Here is a 14,608-nt window from a genome sequence, read left to right as displayed (position 1 = left end):
TTGATCAGAATTTTTAAAATGTTAAAGCTTGAAGCATATATGCAATCTATCACTCTTGTTCTGAGTCCTGTTCTTCTTCCTCTACATCCGGGTCCGGTAGATTATCAGGAACCTCTCCATTGGCAGGAAGATCTTTGTAAAATTTGTGATACTCAGCGGGAATAACCTTGGTTTTGCAAAGGTTAAGAAGATCCTTCTTCTTTGCCAATGTAATTGGTTGCTTTCCTTTGTATTTTCTTGGCAATTCGTGTCCTTTAATACTTGTTACAGGAACTCCATTTTTGTCAAGCTCGATGATCCTCAATCTTCTGAAGTCTTCGTCAAATGTATGCTTAAATAATATATGTTGAGGTTCCTGTTTGGAATATCGTAGCCATTTGATTTTCAGCCAGTTGACCTTTTCACCGTTGGCATCCACCTTGCTGTAGGTAAGTGTTGTCTTTTGGAGCTTTTTGAAATCGTAGATATCCTCATGTTGTATAGGTACAACCGAGTACGGATTAGTCCTCCTCGCCATCCTGACAACTGTTGCCCACTGGCTTGGGATGTAAATCTCAGTTTTTTTTCTTCGCAAACTCGATTGCTGAATGCATGCTGTCGCATTCCATCTGGGTGTGTCCGCTTTCTAGGAACTTGTGGTCAATTATATCTATGTTTGGAAGATTGATGACAGCATGCATTAAGCCAGTTGCAGTAAACTGATTTCTATTTTGCCCTGCACATGCATCTGAGTAGAGAATTACATTCTTGATATTGGCTGTGAGAGACAACAGTTGCAGATATAAACAGGTTGTGATTTCACAGGCTCCACGTTTACCCTCTACCTCTGACCATAAGTAGCAAGTTGCATTTTTGGTACCTAAGTTATAAACTGACAGATTATAACAATTCAGTTTCCTCATGTAGTAGATTTGGCTGACTAAGGAACAAGGTGTTTGTAATACAGCCTGTAAGTCAAAAGTTGCTACAAAGGTATCATTAGTTGTTTTAGATTTATCTTTGTCTTTCTTCTTTTCCTCTCTCGCTCTCATCTTCATCTGTTGGTGCTCATAATACTTCTTCTTTTCGTTTTCTGAAATAGATGCATCTGCAATACCTCTGTCATAAGTAACACAAATATTACATTGGTCCTTTTTGGGAACATGAAATGAGAAATTGTACTCTTCGTTGAATGTTTTTCTGTATATTGTTAAACTAACTAATTGGTTTTGTGGAGTTGACTCTTTGTAGTAATCAAGATAAAGCTGATACATCCTGGGTACGTTCAACTCTGCTCCTAGATATCTTCTGTTGGAAGACTTCCTAGTGTAGTGCCCTTCGACAGCAGGAAAAGACTCAATATGACTTCTCACCTTCTGTAAATATTCTGATTTGGTTTTATTGTGGGGTGTGTGTTTACCTCGTTTGTCAGCGCCAAAAAATACTCCACCTGACTCATTTTGCATGGCATTGTCAATGTAAGCATCGCCAACATCTAATGTTTTCTTAAAGTACATTTTGCAAACTACTGTCTTCGTACCTCCAATATCAAAGAAATATGATCGATGAATATTTCTTTTTCTCTTTTGTGTGATATCATTGTTTGGGTCGATGTACTTTCTTGTTTGTTTTTCTTCTACTCTTGATATGATGAAATCCTTTTTCCTTTCGTACGATCCCAGGGACCAAAATAAATCAAATATTTTCTGTCTGTTTTCTTCAGTAATTTTCTGGCTACATTTGAATTTACACTTGCTGCAATCTACAGATTTAACCACCTTTTGATGTACAGGCTTTCCTCTTTGTGACACATATTCTTTCCCAGACATTCGCAACTTCTTTCGTATGTTTTTTTTCCATTCATCTGGAGTAGCTTTTCTTTTTCTATAGAGTTTCTTTTTAGGAGGTGTCATAAACGTATGCGATTTTCGTATAGGAGTTCCTCTTGGCCGCCCAACCTTTTTCCTAGTCTTTGAAGGAGTAATTGGTTGTTGGTCTGTTATATTTTCAATTGCATCATTCTGTACGTCATTTTGGTCTTTCTCTGCATGTTTGTTGCATGGCTGCTCCTGGCTTGCCTGTGAACTATTCTTGACACATCCATCATAATGAGATGGAATTGAGTGATCTTCTGATGTTATGTAGGAAAGAAAAATGAAACTTGATTGGTCAGACTCACATAAAGTTGGTGTTATATCTATCACTGGTTTCTGGGAAAGACTTGTGAAGATTTTGATTGGCTTCCTACTCCAATTAGAAAGTGCAAGTGGCAAAAGGTCAGCTGCTCGATTTGTCCATTTCCCACTACATTTGAGCTCTTCAACTTCTGTGCGAAAATCGATCCAAATCATATCTTCTTCAAATGATTCATTTGTTTCGTTATTTGAGAAAAAAAACAACATATTCATTAGCGTTGTCTATAATATGTCCACATAACATTCCTCTTAATTCATTCTCATCTCTAACATACGGCACGTGCAGCAGCGATGCCCTAAAAAAGCAATTTCCATCTGGAGATACTTCCTTCCTGACAAGACCATTAGCAGCAAGTAATGTATCCAGTTTTTGTTCACACTGATTTCGTTCTTTTTCAAAATATTCTGACTCCTGTGCACTAACTTCTTTAATTGACTGTATTATGCTATACTCTTCCATCTGTTTGGTTGACTGACCTTTTGAAATATTAGTTTGGTGCTGGAGACTTGTGTAAGTTTCTTTACAGGAAAGTGGTGTGTTCTGAACATTACCATTTGTACTTCTGTCTGCATTGATTGTTTTTGCAGTTTTATTTTTTGAAATAACTTGTACAACTTTGGATTTTTTTTCTGTCTTTCTATTAATCTTGTTTTCTTTAGTGTTTCTTTTTTTCGAAAGTTTTCTCCGTCTTTTATGAAGAGTCAAGGTTTCATATTCAGAGTCTGTGTTTGAAATTCCTTCTGAAGACGGTGCTGATAAGTTAGAATCAGATGAGTTGATATCTGCCTTAGTTACTTTGTATGAATCTTCACTATCTATTATAGACTCAATATCCTCATCTTCTACGAAGGTTGTCCTATGTTTCAGTCGAGATAGAGGAATATTATCGTCACTACTTTCTTCATCAATGGATACTATTTCCCCTTGTTGTATATTTTCAGGTGTTGTGTCATTTAATTCTTGTTGTATATCTTCATGTGGTGTATCACCGCTCTCTTGTTCATTCTGTACGGGCTTTGTGTCATTTAATTCTTGTTGTATATTTTCATGTGGTGTATCACCGCTCTCTTGTTCATTCTGTACGGGCCTTGTGTCATTTAATTCTGGTTGTATATCTTCATGTGGTGTATCACCGCTCTCTTGTTCATTCTGTACGGGTCTTGTGTCATTTAATTCTTGTTGTATATCTTCATGTGGTGTATCACCGCTCTCTTGTTCATTCTGTACGGGCCTTGTGTCATTTAATTCTTGTTGTATATCTTCATGTGGTGTATCATCGCCCTCTTGTTCATTCTGTACGGGCCTTGTGTCATTTAATTCTTGTTGTATATCTTCATGTGGTGTATCACCGCTCTCTTGCTCATTCTGTACGGGCCTTGTGTCATTTAATTCTTGTTGTATATCTTCATGTGGTGTATCACCGCTCTCTTGTTCATTCTGTACGGGCCTTGTGTCATTTAATTCTTGTTGTATATCTTCATGTGGTGTATCACCGCTCTCTTGTTCATTCTGTACGGGCCTTGTGTCATTTAATTCTTGTTGTATATCTTCATGTGGTGTATCATCGCCCTCTTGTTCATTCTATACGGGCCTTGTGTCATTTAATTCTTGTTGTATATCTTCATGTGGTGTATCATCGCCCTCTTGTTCATTCTGTACGGGCCTAGTGTCATTTAATTCTTGTTGTATACCTTCATGTGGTGTATCACCGCTCTCTTGTTCATTCTGTACGGGCCTTGTGTCATTTAATTCTTGTTGTATATCTTCATGTGGTGTATCATCGCCTTCTTGTTCATTCTGTACGGGCCTTGTGTCATTTAATTTTTGTTGTATATCTTCATGTGGTGTATCATCGCCCTCTTGTTCATTCTGTACGGGCCTTGTGTCATTTAATTCTTGTTGTATATCTTCATGTGGTGTGTCAACAACCTCTTGTCCAATATTTTCAGGCGTTGTGTTGACTGGCTGTCGTTGACTATCTCCTGTCACTGACAGGTTGTTCTCGGTAGTTGTGTTTTCAATTGAATGACTATTTTCTTCTACTGCAATTGCATTCATCCATTCATCATCGGATGACCATTCTGTGCATTCCATCCTGTAAAACATGTATTTAAATTATTGTCTATGTTTAGCCTTCGGAAATATTTTCTGTTAATGACATTTGGACGTTATAGTCTTTAAATTTTGATATTTCCTATGCGACAGTTGTTTTTCATTCGTGTAATGAGTTTAAGCTTTTTATTGTGCTGTTTGATAAGGGACATAACGATTTTAATTCTACTTTGAATTTGATAGTTTTGTTGTTTTACTATATGATTTGCCCATTTTAAAGGGTCCTCTGTTTCTCTCATTGTTAAAGTTGTTCCCTGTTAGTTATCTCTTGTTTTTCTTGTCCATGATCGAGATGTCTTTTATAAGCTTGATATTGATACTTCTTGATTGACCATTTATCTTTATGAATCGATAGATAATTTGAAAATTAGAGCTATTGTAAATACTAATGTAACATAACAAATAGATATATAATACTTAAAAATCTTACCTTGGTGCTATTTTTTTATGATCTCTGTTTTTTTTCTTTATTATTTCTGTGACTAAAATCTGAAGAAAAAATAGATAAATAAAACAGTGTGAACTATGAGACACATAAAACATTTAATTATACATAAAAAAAAATAGTTCAAGCAACATGCAGTTAGACCATGTTTTGTGTATTTATTTGATTCATTTTAACAGAATTAATTATTATCCATATTAAATCTGAATTATAATATCTTTCTCAGAGTAAAATTAATTATTATTCATCAACGCTAATACTTATTTTGTTATCATAGTATAAAATCAAAAATATTTAGATAAATGTTTTTCATAATATAATTTACAATGTCATACATACCTATAACTGCTTTTGGATTGTTTAAAGATGATCATTTTTAACAATAGCAATGTGCATTCCTTCCCTGAGAAAATTAGTATTTACAAGATGTGTAATAGTGTAAATGAAACAAAAACACGAAATAAGATACTTGGTTTTAACCTCGAATCAACATTATATTTACACAAGTCTTAATGACCCAAAAGATTATCAGGATTTATTAGTTTGTTGACCTTTCATCTGCTGATTATATTTAAAAGCTGCAACAGGTTATCTTTAGACACAGTGGATGATGCATGCTAAAAATAGATTTAAGTATTGTAAACATGACAGCAACAAACAGTTAACCTTATTCACAATGTTGAGGCATAAAGAAATTGTGAAAATAATTTGAAATTTGGTTTTGCCAAACAATTTATCTCCAGATATTTGATTTAGGTATATTGTTTTAATATATAAAATATTTTACTATAATGACCAAGTAACTTATCTATAAATAGATGATTGATGCATCCAACAATTCAATTATTAATAGATAATTGATTGATGTTTTATCAATTAAAAATACTTTAGTATACCTTTTGCTCTATAATTTGGTGCGATTAAAGCATTGACTTTAAAACACATTAATAACCCAAAATCCAAATTTAACAAATTTTATGTTACTTGGTTGTGGCAATAACCCATCGATATATCCTTATTGGTCAATCAATTTTTCCCAGATTAAGTTAAGAGGGGGTAGGGGGGTCAGTGAAAAAACTATATGAATTAAGTTTTTTATCCTACATTGAACTTTTGAAGTCGTTCCTTATACTGTAGTCCATCCGTCCGTATGTCCTCACTTCATACAATAAGTCAAATTTCCGAAACCCAATTCTCATGAAGTCAGTACAATGACTGGGAAAAGCTTCAATTACATTTTGGATATTTTCTGTTGTGTCGTTCCAGAGTAGCGTGCATGACTTATACCGTCCGATTAACGTCAACTTTTCCCATCGCGCACTCCAGTATGCGTGTGCTAATTTCCTCAAAGCTTTATACTAGTACTGTTGTTGGGAGAGATAAAAAGGAGCTCACTTCCGATTTTGAAAATTTTCCAGTTTGTCTTACAAAATATTTTGTATTGCTAAAAGAGGCAGAAGTTACCATGGGTACAATAAAAAGCTGTAAGTCAACGAAAATCAAGAATATCTGACATGATCAAAAAGAAAAACAGCAGTCTACAACACACTGTCGGCGAATAAAAGTCCTTAAAACTGAGAAAAAACGAACACAGCAAAAATCGGCTGTGGATTCATGTGCTCCAGTGAGGACAATCATATCTGGCAGATAACAAATCTGTAATTCTGTGTTTTTCGTTTGTTGTATATCAAATTGTTTTCGCTGTGGTTTTCGTTTGTTGTATATCAAATTGTTTTCGCTGTGGGTTTCGTTTGTTGTATATCAAATTGTTTTCGCTGTGGTTTTCGTTTGTTGTATATCAAATTGTTTTCGCTGTGGGTTTCGTTTGTTGTATATCAAATTGTTTTCGTTATGGTTTTCGTTTGTTGTATATCAAATTGTTTTCGTTGTGGTTTTCGCTTGTTGTATATCAAATTGTTTTCGCTGTGGTTTTCGTTTGTTGTATATTAAATTGTTTTCGCTTGTTGTATATCAAATTGTTTTCCCTGTGGTTTTCGTTTGTTGTATATCAAATTGTTTTCGCTTGTTGTATATCAAATTGTTTTCGCTGTGGTTTTCGTTTGTTGAATATCAAATTGTTTTCGGTGGGGGTTTCCTTTATTGTATATCAAATTGTTTTCACTATAGTTTTCGTTTGTTGCATATCAAATTGTTTTCGCTGTGGTTTTCGCTTGTTGTATATCAAATTGTTTTCGTTGTGGTTTTAGTTGGTTATATATCAAATTGTTTTCGCTGTGGTTTTCGTTTGTTGTATATCAAATTGTTTTCGCTGTGGTTTTCGTTTGTTGATATATCAAATTGTTTTCGCTTGTTGTATATCAAATTGTTTTTGCTGTGGTTTTCGCTTGTTGTATATCAAATTGTTTTCGTTGTGGTTTTCGTTTGTTGTATATCAAATTGTTTTCGTTATGGTTTTCGTTTGTTGTATATCAAATTGTTTTCGTTGTGGTTTTCGTTTGTTGTATATCAAATTGTTTTCGTTATTGTTTTCGTTTGTTGTATATCAAATTGTTTTCGCTGTGGTTTTCGTTTGTTGTATATCAAATTGTTTTCGCTTGTTGTATATCAAATTGTTTTCGCTGTGGTTTTCGCTTGTTGTATATCAAATTGTTTTCGTTGTGGTTTTCGTTTGTTGTATATCAAATTGTTTTCGCTGTGGTTTTCGTTTGTTGTATATCAAATTGTTTTCGCTGTGGTTTTCGTTTGTTGTATATCAAATTGTTTTCGCTTGTTGTATATCAAATTGTTTTCGCTGTGGTTTTCGCTTGTTGTATATCAAATTGTTTTCGTTGTGGTTTTCGTTTGATGTATATCAAATTGTTTTCGCTGTGGTTTTCGCTTGTTGTATATCAAATTGTTTTCGTTGTGGTTTTCGTTTGATGTATATCAAATTGTTTTCGCTGTGGTTTTCGTTTGTTGTATATCAAATTGTTTTCGCTGTGGTTTTCGTTTGTTGTATATCAAATTGTTTTCGCTTGTTGTATATCAAATTGTTTTCGCTTGTTGTATATCAAATTGTTTTCGCTGTGGTTTTCGCTTGTTGTATATCAAATTGTTTTCGTTGTGGTTTTCGTTTGTTGTATATCAAATTGTTTTCGTTGTGGTTTTCGTTTGTTGTATATCAAATTGTTTTTGCTGTGGTTTTCGTTTGTTGTATATCAAATTGTTTTCGCTTGTTGTATATCAAATTGTTTTCGCTGTGGTTTTCGTTTGTTGTATATCAAATTGTTTTCGCTTGTTGTATATCAAATTGTTTTCGCTGTGGTTTTCGTTTGTTGTATATCAAATTGTTTTCTCTTATTGTTTTGTACATAATCGTTCATTTTCTCGTTTGAATTGTTTAACATTTGTCATTTCGGGACTTTTATATCTTGCTAAAAGGTATGGGATCTGCTCATGGCTGTACGGTGACCTATAGTTGTTAACTTCTACGTCATTTGATCTCTTGTGGTGATCCAATCTTCTGACTTTTATGCCTACATGCTCTTTTCAAAATAAAATACAACATGAAATAAAGGGATGTGGTATGATTGTCATTGCTATTGAGACATCTTTCCAACAAATTGAAAATGAAGTTTAAGCTTATATAGGTCTTCATACGACCTTCACTGAACAATTTGTATCACTCAGATTTTTTTCAAACTACAGGTTTTGCAAATTTGTCAGATTTTCATAAAGAAAAAAATAATGTTTGCATAGAAAAAAAACTTGAAACGCTAAATTTTAAAATGTACGTCCTGTTATAAAAGTAAATTATTTGAGATAATCATCTCCCCTTCTATTGCTAAGTTGGGGAAAAATATTAAACAAAACATATTCTGCGTTTGCAAAGCAGTCATAATACAATTTACGAATGAATTACATCTCTCTCTCAAAATTTGCATACATGTATTTGATTTAATGTGTATCTGTTTTACATTGCCGTATAGATTTTCCTTGAATAAGGTACTAGTATACGAAATATTTTGTCGTTTATTATTTTGGTGGATTCCAAACTGTTATCAATACCTTTACATGTGATTCATTTTGGCGATTTTGTTCTGTCCGCGAAAATAAGCGAAAATGTACACCCCGCGAACATAACACGCTATACGGTATGAGATGATGGAAAATACCCGATCCATCGTAAATAATGCTTACAGTTATTGAAAGCTAGCTCAAAGTGGTTATCATTCTGATTAGGACGGTGGCTCTTTCTTTACTTCATGACTTCTGAACTGAACATTACCACGAGTGGCTCAATGATTTTAGAACAGAGCAGTTGTCTGTTTATCCTTAACCCCAGGATTACAGATTGTCCATATTCCCGAATAAGCCATCTCGTGCAAAATTGATTAGCTGAGTATATCTTCCTTTTGATAATAGGCAGCAGTTATACAATTAACAAATTTCAGTTAATTCTAATAGACTACAGCCTCTACAGGGCTACTACAGACCAAAAAAATCAGCATCCCGTTATATCAGTGCTAATCTTCATTTTAGTAGGGTAAGATTTCTTGTCAGATTTTGGCAAAATTTTGCAAAAATAAACCAACTTATTTTCGCGAAATTCGCGAGTAGAAAAATAACGCGAATATATATAACTTGGATCTTTCCTTATTAAACTACTTCAAGAAATTAGAAAAAAAGCGAAATTAAATCGCCGCGAAGTTGGCTTGAAAGGGATAAACGCGAAAATAAGTTGGTTTACAAAATATGAAATGACAAAGGGTTTATATCAGCAGTCTCGGAGTAATTCGAAAATCAGTGCCAAACAACTATTCTTAGGGGAGTTATGCACCAAGGAAAAATTATATAAAACCATGAGGTGTGTATGCTCTTTAACTGCTACAAAGGACACGGTGCGATAAAGGTCTGATTTGGCCTAATTTTTCAGTGAAATATGAAGTTTTAATGTAATGTATATCCATTCTGAAGTTGAGCCAGATACAAAACAAAAATCCGGTAGTTTATGATCTATGATGTCACAAAATATGTACATGTGTCGTCATGGAAAAGTACCGTCTGCGCATTTTGCAAGTAACAACCAAACAATTTACCACTGCGTTATGAACAACACCACGCCTTTTTACGTTAAGGAACTAATGTTATTTTTTGTGGCATTTGCAATAGTCTACTATTTTTATCAATCACAAATATTTAAAAATATGCAATTTTTGTCATATGTTTTAGAAAAATTGCTTATTTAAAGACCTCAAAATCTCGGTGAATATTAAATGTAATTCTAAACAGTTTCAGTCTTAATGTTCAACAAGACAAAATTCTCTTAAAGACCTTTTCCCATAGAAATGTAAATTTGGAATATAGCAATGTAATGACTTTCACGCCTACTTCATTCCCCCCCCCCCCCCTAAAATGTATACTAAAGGTTTATTTCAGAAATGTCTCGGATAGGATAGAAAATTAACTATATTTCTATGGAAAATATGCCCCCTGAAATGTAAATTTATTTCTAAGAGCAATATCGTTGACTTTGAAAACTGAACGATCTTTGGATAAAATGGAAAATTATTAGAGTAATTGCCTTTGGACAGAGAAGATATGTGCTGCGCGGCGTCGGACATTGGAACGCTGTTCTTTTATTGATATTTTATTAATAAAGAAAGCGAGAAGTCATTTTTGTAAACCGTTTCTTCATATATTTTTCAGGGAGTAATGATTGGAATGTGCAATAAAGATTGCCATATTGGAGATGAAGCACAAAGTAAAAGAGGAATCCTCACTTTGAAATATCCAATTGAACATGGTATTGTCACAAACTGGGATGATATGCAGAAGATCTGGCACCACACATACTACAACGAACTTAGGGTAGCCCCGGAGGAACACCCAACATTGCTCACAGAAGCTCCGCTCAATCCAAAAGCCAACAGAGAAAAGATGACGCAAATTATGTTTGAGACTTTCAACTCGCCAGCCACATATGTAGCCATCCAAGCTGTATTGTCGTTATACGCGTCTGGAAGAACCACAGGGATGGTGTTAGACTCTGGTGATGGTGTCACACATACGGTTCCAATCTATGAAGGTTATGCACTGCCACACGCTATCCTCCGTTTAGATTTAGCTGGGCGAGATTTAACCGATTATCTGATGAAGATCTTAACAGAGAGGGGATATTCATTCACAACTACCGCTGAAAGAGAAATTGTAAGAGATATAAAGGAAAAGCTTTGTTATGTGGCTTTAGATTTCGAACAAGAAATGTCCACCGCAGCATCATCATTGTCGTTAGAAAAAAGCTATGAACTACCAGATGGACAAGTTATTACAATTGGAAATGAAAGATTCAGATGTCCAGAGGCTGTGCTTCAGCCATCCTTTTTGGGTATGGAGTCTGTCGGAATTCATGAAACTACGTACAACTCTATAATGAAATGTGACGTGGATATTCGAAAAGATCTTTATGCCAACATCGTCCTGTCTGGAGGGTCCACAATGTATCCCGGCATTGACGACAGAATGCAGAAAGAAATCACCACTTTGGCACCGAGCACCATGAAAATTAAAATCATTGCACCTCCGGAGAGAAAGTATTCCGTATGGATAGGAGGATCGATCCTAGCTTCACTCTCGACTTTCCAGCAGATGTGGATCAGCAAACAAGAGTACGACGAAGCAGGCCCAAGTATCGTACATAGAAAATGTTTCTAGGCTGATATAAGGAAAGTTATATGAAAGTGCATGCATATATATGACCGATATTAAATCACAATTAATGGATTGAAATATATATTATGAAACTGTGAAAATTCGAATGAATGATATAACAAAATGTTTGATGTGTGACATTGTTTTTTAATTTCATGTGTTCCAAAAGTTTGTTTGAATTATTAGAAATTCACTAGACGGTGGTTTACAGTTATTAGAGGGAAAATTGTAAATTTAAGGCTTACTAAAAATGTAAAACGTTTTTTTTTAAATCGTATTAACACAATCAAACGATAAAGATGACATTTTGGGGAGGAGAGTCGATATGTCACTATCCTCACAACACGGTAGAAAACTTGATATGTAACGCATCATTGCACGTTAGTTTTATTTTTGGTGTAACTTATGACATTTGCATATATTACTCCGCTTTTGGTACTTATATCAGTTCTTTTATTGTTGTGAGCTAAACATTTCAAAGCAAATTTTTTGATAAACAATCAAGTTAGGACGAGGGTTGATAAATTGATCAGTAGCCAGAGACAATGATACAATCTGCATGCAAGCCGCTGACATATCCGCACAAATGCAACTTCGTCCAACTGTCCAGACGAAAATTGGGGTAAATTGCCCCTATCCTTTAGCATGTTAGAAATATTGAGAGACAAGTCGAAGTAGCCGAGAAAAAAATGGTTGCCGTCAAAATACCATTTTAGTAATTTTTTAAATTTTGAATTAAATGACCATTTGAATTCTTTCATTTCTTATACGTCCAGGCGAAGATGTTGCCTATTACGTTATACTGTAACTTACCCTGTAGGCCGTCCATCCGTAGGTCTTTAATTCGTAGAATGAGTCAAATTTCCTTAATCAAATTCTCATGAAAACATTCCATTTTTGATATTTCCTGTTGTGTCGTTCCAGATTTACGCGACTTTAACCATCAGATATAAGGCAGCTTTTCACATCGCTTACTCCAGTATGGTATAGGTTTCCTTTTACAATTGCTGGGTGCGAGTGGAACATTTTCTGGTTTGTCAAACACTATGTATTTATTTTAAAAGAGGCGGAAATTACCATGGGTACAATGAAAAGCCGTAAGTCAAAAGAAAATCAGATAATATCTGACAAGACCAAAGAGAAAAAGAACAAGTGTACAACGCATTGCGAATAAAACTAAAGTCTTCATGATTAAGAAAAAAGGAATAACACATAAATCTGCTGTGAATTCTTATAGTGACGAGCAAGTCTGGCAGATATTAAATCGGTAACTCTGTGGTTGTCGTTTGTCGTTTGTCGCTGTATATCAAAGGAGTAGGGCCAGTAAGACCCCTTTTTGGCCCCAAAATATAGCAGTTTTACAAAATTGTTAAAATGTAAACTTTTAGTTGTTTATTGGACGGTAGAATACTTCTGCTACATAAATATGGGCTGTTTTTGACAATACAATGCACATATATCGGGTACTAGCACCATTAAGTCATGCTAAATTACTGAAATCTTCACAATTCTATCATTTTAGTTAAATTTTAGACGGTTTTCGTGTAAAACGAAAGTGGCCGCATTCGTGTTCATCCTTCATATTGAAATGTAAGTTGTATTTTATGATAATACATAACATATATAAAGGTTTAGGATGAACACGGATGCGGCCACTTTCATTTTTGACAATAACTATCTGAAAAGTGACATTTTTCGGCATATTTGGTAGATTTTTCATATTTGAGCTTAAATCGGATCGTTTTTAATGACTAAATCGGTTAAAATCTTTCACATTAACTAATTGATTCAAATGAAATAGACACTTAAGTGCTTAAAAAGTGGTCGAAATCTTTCTTCAGGTAAACCTGAAATTTGAGGCCAAAATTGGTCCTTACCGGACCTGCTCCTTTGTTTTTCGTTTATTGTTTTGTTCATAATCAGGCCGACATCTTTTTTTTTTTTTTTTTTTTATTCATTTAGTATATTTGTCATTTCGAGCCTTGTCTAAGCTTACTATGCGGTATGGGATTTGCTCATGGCCGTACGGTGACCTGTAGTTGTTAAATTCTACGTCATTTGGTTTCTTGATTATTTAATTATCTTGTCTACAAATATAATTAATGATTACGTGATTATATTGGCCAACAAATTGTGATTATGTGATTACTTGGACACCCTCATGAAAGGCCTCAACAATGAGACATTTTTCCAAAAAGATTCTTAAAAACGTTTAAGCTGTTATAGGTAATCGTAGGACCTTTAACATTATGGATCACGGAGATTTCTTTTCAAGCTACAGGTTTGCAAGATTGTCAGATTTTGCAGAGATTATGCATAGGGAAAAACATAGTGTGCATAGAAAAAAACCTTGAAACGATAAATTTTTTATATAAGGTGTCAAAAGGTAGCTCGTATTAAATACGTAAAGAAAAATTGAAATGGGGTGACGAAACTCGTTTACTGATTACAAAACAAAATAGATCGATGTACGTTCCGTTATAAAAGTAAATTATTTGAGAAAATTATTTTCCCTTAAATGGGTAAGTTGGAAAAACAAAACATATTCTGCATTTGTAAAGCAGTCATGACAAGAAGATCAACACACAATTTCCTTTATTAATAAACGAATTCCATACATCCCTCATAATTTGCATATTTAATAAGATGAGCATCTAGAACGATTGTTTCGGCTGTTTTACAATATAAGATGATAAAAAATATTCGTTCTACTATGACACATAGGTATACTGGCCCTATATTGCCTAAAATAAGGTACCGCGCAGTAAAACAGACTACATTAACCACTAATACCCGACTCTTCCAAAACAAAAACCAGACTGACAAACAAAACAGTGACAAACAACGACGAATAACACATGGTCCAGATAGACGTCACATGCTTGGTACACGCAATACATATGGTGGATTTCAACAGTTTTGCGTGCTAACAAACATCTTCAGTGGCGGATCCAGAAATGTTCATAAGTGGGGGCCCACTGACTGACCTAAGAGCCGGGGGCCCACTCCAGTCACGCTTAAGTGATTCCCTATATAAGCAACCAATTTTTTTCCCAAGAAGGGGGGCCGGGCCCCCTGCACCCCCCTCCCCCCAAAAATCCGCCTCTGGCTTTTGTTTATATAGACCATGTGTCGTACGACTGAAATACACAAGACAAAACAAAGGATGACCTGCGTTTCAAAAAGAAAATGCACTAAGAAAATTGATCGTATGTCATGACAATT

General features: G+C 34.6%; 2 protein-coding genes across 2 annotated transcripts; one reads left to right on the top strand and one right to left on the bottom strand.

Annotated features, from left to right (window-relative positions):
• Window positions 1–3,750: 3,750 nt before the first annotated feature.
• Window positions 3,751–4,772, bottom strand: LOC143044858 (uncharacterized). The gene is made up of 2 exons (XM_076217057.1): window positions 4,718–4,772; window positions 3,751–4,270 (listed from the first exon to the last, which is right to left on the bottom strand). Exon 2 carries the CDS (start codon window positions 4,267–4,269, stop codon window positions 3,757–3,759), a length of 513 nt encoding a protein of 170 aa, XP_076073172.1. The 5' UTR covers window position 4,270; window positions 4,718–4,772; the 3' UTR covers window positions 3,751–3,756.
• A 5,611-nt stretch (window positions 4,773–10,383) lies between these two features.
• LOC143044861 (actin-2-like) lies at window positions 10,384–11,825 on the top strand. The gene has a single exon (XM_076217062.1). It carries the CDS (start codon window positions 10,388–10,390, stop codon window positions 11,384–11,386), a length of 999 nt encoding a protein of 332 aa, XP_076073177.1. The 5' UTR covers window positions 10,384–10,387; the 3' UTR covers window positions 11,387–11,825.
• The last annotated feature ends 2,783 nt before the right edge of the window (window positions 11,826–14,608 follow it).

Source organism: Mytilus galloprovincialis, chromosome 9 (genome assembly GCF_965363235.1).
Source record: "Mytilus galloprovincialis chromosome 9, xbMytGall1.hap1.1, whole genome shotgun sequence".
In the NCBI taxonomy this organism is placed as follows: domain Eukaryota; kingdom Metazoa; phylum Mollusca; class Bivalvia; order Mytilida; family Mytilidae; genus Mytilus; species Mytilus galloprovincialis.
This window is presented reverse-complemented; position numbering and strand designations above follow the sequence as displayed.

Bases quoted from the DNA above. Each gene is read 5' to 3' on its own strand.
- LOC143044861 (XM_076217062.1), top strand. From the start codon at position 10,388: ATGATTGGAATGTGCAATAAAGATTGCCATATTGGAGATGAAGCACAA.
- LOC143044858 (XM_076217057.1), bottom strand. From the start codon at position 4,269: ATGGAATGCACAGAATGGTCATCCGATGATGAATGGATGAATGCAATT.